Source organism: Vespula vulgaris, chromosome 2 (genome assembly GCF_905475345.1).
Source record: "Vespula vulgaris chromosome 2, iyVesVulg1.1, whole genome shotgun sequence".
NCBI classification, from domain to species: Eukaryota; Metazoa; Arthropoda; class Insecta; order Hymenoptera; family Vespidae; genus Vespula; species Vespula vulgaris.
In genome coordinates this window covers 1,132,626-1,147,069 of record NC_066587.1, presented here as the reverse complement: position 1 = coordinate 1,147,069, position 14,444 = coordinate 1,132,626, and the positions used below count along the sequence as shown (strand labels likewise).

At 36.2% G+C, this 14,444-nt stretch overlaps 1 protein-coding gene across 3 annotated transcripts in view; it reads left to right on the top strand.

Annotated features, from left to right (window-relative positions):
- The window catches only part of LOC127061579 (protein tramtrack, beta isoform), a 66,118-nt gene extending 51,938 nt beyond the window's left edge, over positions 1–14,180 (top strand). For all 3 annotated transcript variants that reach the window (XM_050988640.1, XM_050988639.1, XM_050988641.1), the window contains exon 4: positions 9,579–14,180. In XM_050988640.1, coding sequence (XP_050844597.1) covers positions 9,579–10,886 — 1,308 coding nt within the window. In that variant the 3' untranslated portion in view covers positions 10,887–14,180. The remainder of the gene's footprint in view (positions 1–9,578) is intronic.
- The last annotated feature ends 264 nt before the right edge of the window (positions 14,181–14,444 follow it).

Sequence of the window (14,444 nt, the reverse complement as noted above, 5' to 3'; positions counted from 1 at the left end):
CGGAGAGAAAGAAGATAGCGAGGAAAAGAAAGAGATAGAGAGAAAGAGAGAGATAGATAGATAAAAAAAAAGAAAGAAAGAAAGAAAGAGAGAAAAATATAGCGATGATCATCGCTGCAACGTGACAATGAGAGACGACGCGTTCGAATTATATAACAAATTCTCTAACAAGATAACGAGCGTGCTTTTTACACAAACAAATTCTTCTTAAGTTCGTGTCACTTTCTTTCTCTTTCGAATAAACTAAAACGCACTTACTTACTTACTCGATTCGTGGAAGGATTGTACGATAATTAACAAATTTATCGCTAATTAAAATGATAGTCGATATACTCGAAAGGGGACTCTTAATAAAAAGAAGAAGAATAAGGAAAAAGAAAAAAAAAATATATATATATACATACATATATATATGTGCGTGTGTATATGTGTATGTGTGTGTGTCTGTGTGTATGTATATATATGTATATAATTATTTAGCAAAATTTATACGATCGAACATAGAAGATATCAACTAGGGAATTTTCTAATCGTAAAAGCGTACTCGTCGCGAATAACACGTATATACATACGTACTATACATACGATACATACGAGGTATCATTGATATTTACGTTCGTACAAAATTAGTTGTTAAAAACAAAAAGTAAAAAGACAAAGACGAAGATGAAGATAGGGATAGAGAATGACAGATAAAAAAAATCTTATGGTAATCGTCGATTTAAATTCACCGGCAATTTTTTGATAGAATCGCAAAAGTAGTCGTGGTAACCGCGAGTGTTGGATAGAGAGAGAAAGAGAGAGAAAGAGAGAGAGAGAGAGAGAGAGAGAGAGTCGAGGTCAGGGGTGTATTCACCTGGCACCGCCCCAAGTCACGCCTACCTGCGCACTTCGAAGAGGCACGCCTACGCGTGTGCACCGACACAGCACACACCACGTGCACTGGTGTGCGCGCGTTCGCGCGCCACCAGAATTCCCTAAGAGCGAGTGAGCGAACGAACCAATATATATATGAGAGAGAGAGAGAGAGAGAGAGAGAGAGAGAGAGAGAGAGAGAGAGATGTTACCTAGGCCTACGCCTACTTTCTCGCACTCGCGCTCACCCTCCACTCGACGCTCCCTTACAAAGACGTGGATGCCACCACTAGCCCAGTTTAGGGTAAGGCGCCCGTGAGAGGGATCGGGTCACCGGGTGACACGCCTTTACCTCTTTCTCTCTCTTTCTTTCTTTCTTTCTTTCTTTCTTTCTTTCTTTCTTTCTTTTTGTGTGTGTATTTATATATATATATATATTTATATGTCTTTTTCTATCTTTTCTTCGAAATCTTTATTATTATTGATCTTTAATTATTATTAAAAATTATTATTGTGAAATTATTGTTAATTATGATTTTCTTTGGAATCTTTATTATTATTAATCTTTAATTATTACTATTGAATTATTATTATTATTATGAAGTTATTGTTAATTATTATTTTCTTTGGAATCTTTATTATTATTGATCTTTAATTATTATTGAATTATTATTATTATGAAATTATTGTTAATTATTATTGAAAACGATTGAAGAATAAAAATTAGAAAGACGAATAATAATGATGATGATGATGATGATGATGATTCGTATCAGATATTTGTTCGCGTCAAATATTTCTAATGAGCAATGTTAAGTATGTATAGATTTTTTGTTAAGTAAATTTGTCATTATTCGATACACGTATTTACGTAATATATTAGTATTTTGATCGGTATAGAAAAAAAAAAATAAAAAAAATAAAAAACTAAACGAAACAGAAAAAAAAGGATAGTAAGGTCTGACTCGCGATATTTATAGATTGCTTACTGATGTTTTTTTTTTTTTTTTTTTTTTAAATAATGCTAGAAATTTATTTAATATACTGACGCAATCGATATAAATAACAGTCGGATACGTAAAATCGTCTAATGATCATTTATCATCTAAATCGAGTTCAATTTTGATTTCTTAGAAAGATTATATGAAAGAAAGAAAAGAAAGATAGGAAAAGATAGAAAAAGGAGAGAGAAAGAGAAAGAAAGGAAACGAATAAATCTTCTCTCTTTGTCTTCTTTATCTCCTCTCTTTATCTCAAACACAATATCACAAAAATTATAGAACAAATACGGATATTTATTTTATAGAATATTTTCTACGATTATACGATCTACGTTTGTAATTCCAATTTCGATCTTATTCGGTGCGACGAAGAAGAAGGTAGAGAGATTAAAAAAAAAAAAAAAAAGAAAAGAGAAATAGAAAAAGAAATAGAAAAAGAAAGGAAGAATGAGTTAGACCATTATCGCTATCTGTCTTTACTTCGAACTCGCTCGATTATAAAAAAGAATCGTAAGAAAAAAAAAAAAAAACAATAGTCGACATTATTTATCATCTGCAATCTCTAAAATCGATTCCGATAATCTTGTTGGTACGTTATAAAAAAAAAAAAAGAAAAGAAAAAAGAGAAAAAAAAGAAAAACAAAGAGAGAGAGAGAGAGAGAGAGAGAGAAAGAAGAAAAAAAGAAAGAAGGAAATAAAAAGAGAAAAGAAAAAGGGAAGAAGAAGAAGAAGAAGAAGAAGAAGAAGAAGAAGAAAGATAAAAAGAGAAAGAAAAATAGGGGAAGAGAAAGGGAGAAAGAAACGGAGAGAGCGAGAAAGACAGATATATATATATATATATACATACATACATACATACACATAGAAAGAAAGAGAGAGAGAGAGAGAAAATGAGTGAAACCTTTTCGTCATTCGTAATTCGAGCAACGTGCTTTTCTCCCTAAGGACATTCAAGAGCATATACAAGAACGTATATAAACCACAACGTAGGACACATATGCTTTGCATACGAACTCGCGAAACACAGAGAAAACATGTGAGAGAGAAAGAGAAAGAGAGAAAGGGAGGGAGAGAGAAAGAGAAAGAAAGGCCATCCCTCTTTTCGCGCTGGCTACGTGCCTGCTTGTCGCCCTGTTATTAATGGGATCTCTTCCGCGGGAATTCCGCCAATAAGGGCGACCCACGAGATCACGGTATCTCTCTCTCTCTCTCTCTCTGTCTGTCTGTCTGTCTATCTCTGTCTGTCTCTCTGGTTCTCTTTGTCTGTCTCACTCTAACCAACGCTCGTTCGCATTCTACGCGGCTTTAACCACCCTTCTCTCTATCTCTATCTCTATCTCTATCTCTATCTCTATATCTATATCTATAACTATATCTCTGTCTTCGTCTCTCTCTTTCTATCTTTCTCTCTTTCTCTCTTTCTCTCTTGCTTTCTCTCGGTCGCTCGCTCTTACTCTTCTCATTCCAAAGCACTCGACACCCACCAACCAACCCTTGTTGCAAGGTGCGGCCACGTGTGTCGTGTCTACGCGTTATCAACTATGTACTACGTTCATTCGTATACGTGTAAGCTTACGCTATGAGAAAAAGTTTCAAACGTTACATCGTGCGGCAAGGGCATCTCTCGCTTCTCTTCGAATCGCGACCATCCCCTTGTTTCTCTTATGTATGTATGTATGTATGTATGTATGTATGTGTATGTACATATATATATATGTATGGACGTAAACACGTACACATGTATGTACGTATACACGTACATACATATGTATGTATGTATGTATGTATGTATGTATGTATGTATGTATGTATATGTATATGTATGTTGGAATGATTATACTTGGAAAATGAGATTTCGAGACGATCCGCTTGACAAGACGTCGAGAAAATGTATTGGATATATCGGAAATATAATTAATATGTTTTTGTTAAAATATTTTTTATCGAAAAATTATTATCGATTAACGTTATCTCGATTAATCCGCGTGTTCTAACGTTAATGTTATAATAGAAAGAAAATGAAATAGTTACATCTGTAGGATCGTCTCTTCGATAGTTATCGGATAAATCGGAAAAGAAACAAAATTTGTATCTCGGACGCATCGTTTTGGAAAAATTATCGATCAACGTTATCTCGATCGTATATATATATATATATTTTGTTAATTTCATGAGGAAGAAAAAAAAAAGGGACAAAATATTCGCGTATCGGTCTAATAATTATGGCCGATTATCTGAACGCGCGTGTAATTTTTTTTTCTCTTTTTTAAACTCGTTCGAAAAGGTTTAAACCCCCACAAATTTCTAATAAAGTTCGATACAATTAAAAATAATTTCAATACGATCAAAGTTGAAAAAAGAAAAAAGAAGGAAACGAACTATCGAATTTTTTGGAGATTGATCAACCCCTCTATGTAACTATATCCAACTCGATTTCGATTTCGTTCGGTTAATTAAATCTTTAAAATTGAAACGACAGAAATGAATCATCGTTAGCGTTGAGAAACTAATAAAAATCTGACAGGTAAGAGTACCGAGAATCTTGCTTGCCTTTACGTTTCTACGAACGAACTTACGTTTCGCGTCGCAAGAAATTTTTGCGAGAGTCTGCTTTCGAGGTATACTTAGTAAGCAGGTCGTGATGGGAAAGAAAAAAAAATAAATAAAAATGAAAGGTAAAAAGAAAGAAAGAAAGAAAGAAAGAAAGAAAGAAAGACAAGACAAGACAAGAAAGACAAGAAAGACAGAACTACGTAAAGAGAAAGAGAGACAGATATATAGGAAGGGAAAAAAAATCCTCCCACGATATAAAGTACGTGCGTTCGCTCGTTTTCATCGTCGCGTTTCATTTCGAAATATGTACGTATCAAGCCGAATCCCCGAATCGAGAAGAAGAAGAAGAAGAAGAAGAAGAAGAAGAAGAAGAAGAAAAAGAAAAAGACACGCAATATACTACCTACATATATAAATAAGCGCGTATACATAGACGAGACGATTTATACATATTAATTATAAATAAAACATGTAAGCGCGCTAGAGAGACATATTCACAGACACGTAAATACATACATACATGCATACTTGCATACATAAATACATACATACGTATACTTACACGGACACGTATATAGGATGACAGTGTTCAATAGTTTTTCAAGAGCCACCCGGTAGACATCGGAATATCTCGCATAGTAGATTTAAAACAGATTGTATAACGTTTTAACTAAGCTTTCCGTAACGATATATGAGAGAAGAAGATAGAGAGAGAGAGAGAGAGAGAGAGAGAGAGAGAGAAAGAGTGGGAAAGATAGATAGAGAGAGAGAGAGAGAGAGAGAAAGAGAGAAAGAAAGAGAGAAAGAGAGAGAGAAAGAAAGAGAGAGAGAGAGAGAGAGCTAGTGATAGAAAAAGACAAGTGAGAAAATAAGATAAAATAATAAGTGAAGAAGAGATAACGGGAAGGAACGAACCTACGAATTGTTATGTTTTCTACACAAGTAACGTTTGTACCGACTTACAACAATATTTGTACAATATACGATTTAAAAAGAGAGACGTACCTATACGACATAGGTTACCCAGATGCAATAACTTTTTTAAACGGTATTACCACAAACAACGGAATATTTTTCATACTCGTAAACGATTCACACACGCATAATGCGGGACACCCCCCCGCGACAAATGAATGGATAAACTAACAAACACGTTTAGTTTTGTGCCAACCAGTTCTTATAGATTTGCTTTTATCCGGAATAATTATTAATTATTATATATTGTATATTTATTATTAAACAGAGAAGACCGGCGCGTTTGTTTGCTGGTAATCGTACGCCTGGATATACTTAATTACTTAATTACTTAATTACTTAATCACTTAATTACTTATACTTACTTCTATTTACTATGCTAAAGATGATGATAAAGACCTCTTCTCTTCGAATGATATATGATGATATCTTTACAAAATGCAAAGAAATGCCCGTTTATATTAGCCATACGAGTTGCAACGTTTCGATCTATTAATAATTCACCAACCGACGACGAAGGCATATCGAGAGTATGTATCTATGTGAGAAGAAAGAAAGAAAGAAAGAAAGTGAGAGAGAGAGAGAGAGAGAGAGAGAGAGAGAGAGAGAAAATAGAAGAAAGCAACAAACGGAAAAAACGGAAAACGAAAATGAAAAGGAAACATAGAAAATGAAAAAGAACAAGGAAGAAGAAAAGTAAACGATAAGAAAACAATTATATGTATATGCGGTACGTGTTATATCGATTATATCCATTCGATCGATCGATCGAGACACGATCGAGAATTCTCGCGATTTAATTCGAAGGAAACGACGAATATCAATCTGTCTATTTACATGTATGTGTATATATATGTACATATATATATATACACACACACACACACATATATATATATGGCGGTGCTTCGAAAACGTGATTTTTCAACGTGTCCAACGATTCTTAGTTGTACCAACGATAACGAAAATATTCATCTACACGTTACGTGTGCAGACACCGCGAGAAATATCGGTGACGGATATGTGAAAGGCGTGCGCGTTAAATCCATCAACGATTTCGAGATTTTCATGGGGCAACCGAGGGGCTGCTGAGTTCACACCGTGCTCGTTGTCGACATCGAGAGGGATATCCGTTGATTGATAAGCGCGGTTATTATTGACACGTGCGTATGTTTCAAGAGTAAAGGAAAAAAAGAGGAAAGGGGAGGGGGAATAAAAAAAAGCGACCGGAAAAAAAAATCGCACACCACTTCTCGTCAGAAAATCGGAGAAAAAGAGAAAGAGAGAGACAGACAGACAGACTGATAGAGAGAAAGACAGAGAGAGAGAGAGAGAGAGAGAGAGGTCGTCGTTTAAAGACAAAATTAAAAAAAGAAAAAAGAAAAAGAAAACGTTGAAATCGTCGTTTGATAATAATTAGCCTCGCGCTCTGCTTGGTAACGACGATCTTTTAATAAAAATTCGTTAGTAGACGATTCAATCTGTCGGAACTTTTAAACTTGGAATATAAAAAGAGAAAGAGAGATACAGAGAGAGAGAGAGAGAGAGAGAGAGAGAGAGAAGTCGTATGTCGACGAGCTTTTAAAAACGACACGTATGTAAGTACGTACGCACTACTTACATACATTCGTAATTAAATGATAACACACGCGTTACGAAAACGGATTTTATACCGATTAGAATAATAAAAAATAAAAAAATAAAAAAACTAAGAAGAAAGAAAGAAAAAGAGAAAAAACGAAAAAAGAGGGAGGCTCGTAATTGGAAAGATTTTTTTGGGCTCTTCCTCGTTTCGCGAGAACGAAAACGCACACGCTGATTTTTCTGCATATCGCGTTCTACATAATCTCATCTCTCTCTCTCTCTCTCTCTCTCTCTCTCTCTCTCTCTTTCTCTTTTTCACTCTTTCTCTCTTTCTCTCTCTCTCTCTCGTCGTTTTGTGCACGACCTTGCTGATCTTAGATAGTACAGGTCGCGATATAACACGTACGTACGTATGTATTTATGTATATATGTATCTATGTATGTATGTATGTACGTACATACGTACGTACGTACGTATGTATTTATGTATATATGTATGTATGTATGTATGTATCGACACGAGAGAGTTATCGAGCCGCGATCTTAGTCAAGAGTGTAAAGTATCGGTAAACACCGAAGTACTTACGTATAACGCGAGTTTATCCTCTCTCTCTCTCTCTCTTTCTCTCCCCCCCTCTCTATGTCTTTACATTTATGTCATACTCTCTCTCTCTCTCTTCCTCTCTGTCACTCTTTTTTTCACTGTGCGTAAACGCGCGTGTCTTTCACGTTTCCGAAGCAAGCCGCCTCTCTTCGTAATTCATTCTCGTAATTCATTCTAATTTTACCGTTTCCTTCGAATAAAAAAAAGGAAAGAAGAAAAGAAAGGAAAAGAAAAGGAAAAAAAGAAGGATCAAGATTACGCGCTAGTAAAAAGGATTGTTATCAAAGAAATTAGTTTCTAACAACGCTCACGAATTTTTTGTATAAACGATGTATATATATATATATATGCATGGTTATATGTGTGCGTGCGTAACAACAAGATTTGTCTCGCTCGTTCGAGAACGATCGAAGGAATAATCGATTAACGTCGATCCGTTCGTTTACGTTTCAAGATAAAAGAAAGAAAGAGAGAGAGAGAGAGAGAGAGAGAGAGAGAGAGAGAAAACGATAGATAGATAGATAGATACAGAAAGAGAAAGAGAGAGAGAATGATCGATCGATCATTTTTCGTATGTAAATTATCTCTCTTTTACATTCTCGTCGTACACGCGAAGGGGATGAACGCGAAAGGAAGATATTGAAAATCATGGTGCTCCAAAAAGCTTATGCGTCTTGTTGGCGTGTTTTAACTCGTTTGTATCGCAATATCCCATCGTTTATCGTCCGATAAAAAGAAAGAGTGAGAGTGAGAGAGAAAGAAAGAGAGAGAGAGAGAGAGAGAGAGAGAAAGTATACGTGCGCATGCGTGCGTACGTACGTGTGTTTGTATGCATTTGTGCGTGTGTGTATGTGTGTTTAAGCATGTGAATGATAGAAAGAGAAAGAGAGAAAGAGAGAGAGAAAGATTAAAGGGAAAAATCAACGTGTTCGCAAAGTAAAAAAGAAAAGTATAGTAATGTAATTCGAAATCGATGCACGTTGTCGGCCACAAACGAGAGAGAGAGAGAGAGAGAGAGAGAGAGAGAAAGAGAGAGAGAGAGATATATTATATCTCTTTCTCTCGCTCTATATTTTTTTCTTTTTTCTTTTTCATATATTTTTTTTTTCTTTCTTTCCAGTAATCCTCTCAAACAACGAGATTCGACGACGTGCTACGATTTCGTACTTCGATTTCACACTGTTAGTGAAGTGTGTGTGTGTGTGTGTGTGTGTGAGAGAGAGAGAGGAGAGTGTTAAAGAAGCAAGGCTAATGAAGGAAAAAGTAGAGACACATATACACACAGAAACAGAGAGGGAGAGAGAGAGACGTGTATTTATGCAAATAGAAAAAGAAAGAAAAAAAAAAAAAAGAAAGGAAAACGTTTCCTGGAACGAACGGATGAGTGAAAGAAAGAGAGAGAGAGAGAGAGAGAGAGAGAGAGAGAATTGAATACACATACACAAAAAAGAAAGGGAGAGAGAGAGAGAGAGAGAGAGTAAAAAAATGATAGAACCGCGCTGGAGACTCGTCCGTAACACTTCATCGCATTAAAACTCGCGCATTTCGATACCGTTATGGATGCCGCCAGTTGATTTGAACGTAAAAGATCTTTTTTCGGTTTATTAGACGAAGGAATGCATATCATAGTTGTAAATTACCAATTTGTGAAATAAAAGCTGCAAACTGTTTGTGTTAACAATATATTGAATTGTTTTTGGTGTGTTGCCGGACGAATCGATTTGGTCCGACCACTCGTCTACCCTAATCCCCTTCAATCGCGCTATATCAGAATGATGAAATAATTTCTAATAGCTGTTTAATTATATTATATATATACATATATATATATATATGTGTATGTATATAGATGTATATTTGCAAAGGAAAAAAAGAATAAAGATAAAATGGTAAGTCGATCGAAAAAGAAGACAAAAAATGTAGAGAGAGAGAAAGAGAGAGAGACAAGAGAAAAGAGAAAAGTATGACAAATCAAGTATTAATAGAATCTCGTGTTCCTTTCGTAGGTATCTTTGGCGTTGGGCCTCGAAGCGGGTGGTTGGGGTGCACTCGTCGAAAGATCGAGCGGACATCATCATCATCATCACGGTGGAGGAAGCGGAACGGGAGGTGGTGGTTCCTCGTTGATCGGTCACGGAAGTTTCGCAAGTTTGGCGGGTTTGGCACGACGTTGCGGAGTCTGTTTGGCTACCTTCCCGTCGGCCTGGTTGCTCGAACGTCACGCTTTGCTGCAACACGCCGGTCAATCGAACGACGACAAGCCGTTTACGTGCGAGCAGTGCGGTCAACGTTATCGTTACCGTTCAGCTTACGTTAAACACCGTGAGCAGAATCATCGAGCACGTTTGCCGGCGGACAAGCTCTTCACTTGCGACGTATGCGGTATGCAATTCAGGTATCTTAAATCGTTCAAGAAGCATAGACTGAATCACGCGTTGGAAAGATTGCAACGTGCACCGAGCGAGACCCACAACGTTTCGGTTTTGACGTCGCCGGTTGCTGAGAGAAGCGATCAGGTATCGAGTACAGGCGAGCCAAGTCAAATCGAGACTGGTAGCGACTCGACGACCAATCCGGGAGACGTCGAAGAGTCCAGGGGTATATTTTCGGAAAATGCGAGAGGGGAGGAGAGCGTGTCGGAGACGGCAAGTATCCAAGATAATCCAGGTGAGGCGATCGAGGCGATACAAATGACGGATACGTTGGTAAACGAGACGACTACGACGACGACTACTGCTACGTCCGGTATGATGATGATGACGACGACGACGACGACGACGACCACGACGACCGCCGCGACGATTACGAGAACTATGACGTCTACTACTGCGGCGTTGATGACGTCAGGTTGCAGAAGCAACCTAGCCGGTTTGATATCCCCGTCCGTGGTCGGAAGTGACATCGGCTTGCACAACATTGGCACAGGTAACACCACGACGATGGACGTAGTCGCAGACCCTGACGAATCGGTCCTAGACGATGGCGAACGTGGCGAGGCACAGGATGCTACTATGATCACTTTGGCACGAACAGGACACGAGGCCGATCGCCGCGAACGACGTTTCGCCTGTCCGTTCTGCGGCAAGTGCGTAAGATCGAAAGAAAATTTAAAATTACACGTACGCAAACACACCGGAGAACGTCCATTCGTTTGTCTATTTTGCGGACGTGCCTTTGGCGGTAAAAGCGATCTAACGAGGCACTTACGAATACACACTGGCGAACGGCCATATCATTGCGAAATGTGCGGAAAATGTTTCGCCCGTGCCGACTATCTTTCCAAACATTTAACCACTCATATACATCAGCGTTAAAATCATCCCTCGATCTTCTTCGATCGAATCGATCCCTCCTAAGTTCCTAGAGGGATTTTTTCTTGATCCTTACAACCCTATCCCCACCACCCGCTCCTCTCCCTTTTTACGCACGCGAGCGTGTCTTCTGTATACACATATATATATATATATACTCGTTCGAGAGAAAAGAAGAAGAAGAAGGAAACGAAATTGGATAGACGTTCTTTTAATCGAGCGACAAACGAGAAAAGCAAATAAAAAGAATATATCGTTTAACCGATAAAAAGAGAGACGCGTCAATTAAATGAGATGGGAGACACGCTAAAAAAAAGAAAAAAAGAAGAATGCAAAGAAGGAAGGCAGCAAGCAAGGAAGGGTAGGGGAAGGGAAAGGGGAGATTGATTTTTACAATAAGCTAAGTGAGACTATTTCTTGTGATAAGGATTCGATACCAAAGAATAATAATGAATGCAACGACCCAAACGAGCGATAGTCGCGATACGTTCTCAATCCTCTTTTAATGTTATTTTTCTTTTTCCTTTTCTTTTTCTTTTTCTTTTACTTTTTATTCTTTCTTGTTGTTGTTGTTATTGTTGTTGTTGTTGTTGTTGTTGCTATTGTTTTCTCTTTTTTTATTTTTTGTCTTCTTCGTTTTGAAAATCTATCATGAAAGCGTGATATATATATATATGTATATATTTATAACATTTATATTATAACAATTAATCTCGTCTATCATATATATATATATATATATATATATATATATATATATATATATATATATATGTATATATTTAGGCGAGATCTATGAAACCTCGAACAAATCGCTCGATCGCTTTGCCTCTGATTAATTTTTTTTTTGTCATCTCTTCGCACTCGTTAACCTCTTCAAGGATATTTACATGTGCATACGTGTAATTCACGTTCATTCTGATTTAATATGTGAATTATTTTCATTGTTGAAAAAAAGAAAGAAAAAGGAAAGAAGAAATTAAAGTATCCTCAATATCGCTGGTAATGTTTTATCGACGAAAAAAATAATTAATAAGATAAATGATTTTTCGTTGTCACCTCGAGAAAATGGCGTCCATGAAGAGGTTAATGACTCTAATCTTTATTATTTCTTTTCCTTCATTATTTTTTTAATTTTCTTTTTCTTTCCTGATATATCGTACAAAAGATGGAAAAAGGTGCCAAAAAAGAAAGAAAAGAAAAAATCCCCGCCCCTGAAACAAACAAAAAGAAACAAACAAACAAACAAACAAACAAAACAAAACAAAACAAAAGAAAAACTTTCCTCTGATCGAGGAAAGTGCCTCGTCATCTTACGTCGCTCGTTTCTTTTTTTTTTTTTGTTCTTATTTTTTACTCACTCGACGATCATTAGAAAAAAGAAGGAAAGAAGAAAGAAAAGAAGAGGAAAAAGAAGAAGAGGAGGAGGTGGAAAAAGAAGAAGAAGGAGAAAAAGAAAAAGAGAAAAAAGAACAACAACAATAACAACAACGAACAGACTCGTCTGACATCGACTTGTAATAAATATCACGACGTGTATTAGTAGTTGACGTATTTACGAACGGGAAAACGAAACTTGATAATATCTTCTTCCGAGGAAGCGCGTTGCCGGTGCCTTCGAGAATATCCCTTTTACCTAACCCATCCTCCCTTTACAAAAACTCCTTACTCTGCGAATCCTTTAAATGCGTATAGCAATAAAGAAGAAGAAGGAGAAGAAGAAGAGGATAAAAGAAAAAAAAAAGGAAGAAGAAGAAGAAGAAGGAGAGAAGGAAGAAGATAACAAAAAAATAAAAAGAAGATGAAGAAAACAATGAAAAAAGAATTTAGATTGATCGTTCGTATTCAACTACTCGATTCTTCCAACGATCTACTATAATTTTAATAGATCCTTCAAACTTGGTTTTTTCTCCATTTTTGTTCGTACACACATTATGCGTTATTATTCGAACGAGGATGAAGAGAATAGAAATAAAAGAAGTAGAAGAAGAAGAAGAAGAAGAAGAAGAAGAAGATTAAGACGAAGATGATAATGAAAAATGCAGATGAAAAACAGATATACACATAAATATACACACATATACAGAGACACAGACGCGCGTTATCGCGTACGATACACCAATGAAGAGAGTGCCGGCTCATTCTCAAGGGTACCGGTCCGTTTTCGTAAGGATAACTTATCTCGTATTAATTACACGCAATGATAAAGTAAACAAAGGAACGAACGAACGAACAAACAAATAAACAAACAATTAAATAAACAAATAAACAAGCAAGCGAGCGAACAAATAAATAAAAGTAAACGAGAGAAGAAAGAAAAATAAATAAAAAAAAAACAAAAACAAAGAAAAAGAAAAAAGTAAAGCAAACGAAATCGTATTGCTCTCTCTCTCTCTCTTTCTTTCTCTCTCTTTCTCTCTCTTTTTTGCGACAACGATCTCTCCTTGAAACGATGGCAATAATAATAATAATAATGATGATGATGATGATGATGATGATGATGATGATGACGATCAACGACGACGATGATGATAACGCCGACGATGATGATGATGATGATGATCGATGACGATCGATGATAACGACGATGATGATGATGATGATTATGACGATGATGATAATAAGGATTATGAACGAATATTATCTCTCGCTAATTGATATTTTCGAGAGTCCTTACGAAAACGGGCCTCCCGACAAAGACAGTTACTCCCATAGATTCTAGTTAAATATTTAATATTAATTATTGTAATAATAATAATAAGTAATAATAATAATAATATTAATATTAATATTAATAATGATAATGATAATGATAATGATAACCATAATGATAATGGTAATGATAATGATAAAAACAACAAAATTAACAACAACAACAATATTTAATAAACGACGATGACGATGACGATGACGATGACGATGACGATGATGATGTTAATAATGTACTCGCTAACTCGGTGTCTCCGCGCATTTCCAAAACGAAGTCGAATAACGAAGGTGCTATCTAAATAAGTAAAAACGATCGCTAAATACCGAGCTGTAATCATCTTTAGAATCACGTTAATCAGAGAGAGAGAGAGAGAGAGAGAGAGAGAGAGAGAGAGAGAGAGAGAGGGAGAAAATTTGTCGTCTGTGCCAAAAGAAGGAGAAGAAGAAAAAAAAAAGTAAAAAAGAAAATAGAAAAAGAAGAATATAAAGAAAGAGATAAGAATGCTTCGAAATAATACGATTATTAATTGGAATATTCGACGAACGAAGCGAATAAGGAGAGAGAAAAGGAAACTAAGTAGAAGAAGAGAAGGAGATGGAAGAAAAGGAAGAAGAAACGAAGATGAAAGATTTCATTTTTCCCTCCAAACTGGCTCGGTAATATCCGCGATATAAAGCCAATTTAGAATTAATTATATGTAATATTAAACTCGTCTCGTTCAACGTGTCATTTTATTATTCTACGTCGATAATATGTCTCTCTCTTTCTATTTGTTCGTCGTCGATTGAAACGTCCTAACATCTGTCGCGACGAATGAGATAGATAGATTGATAGATAGATAGATAGATAGG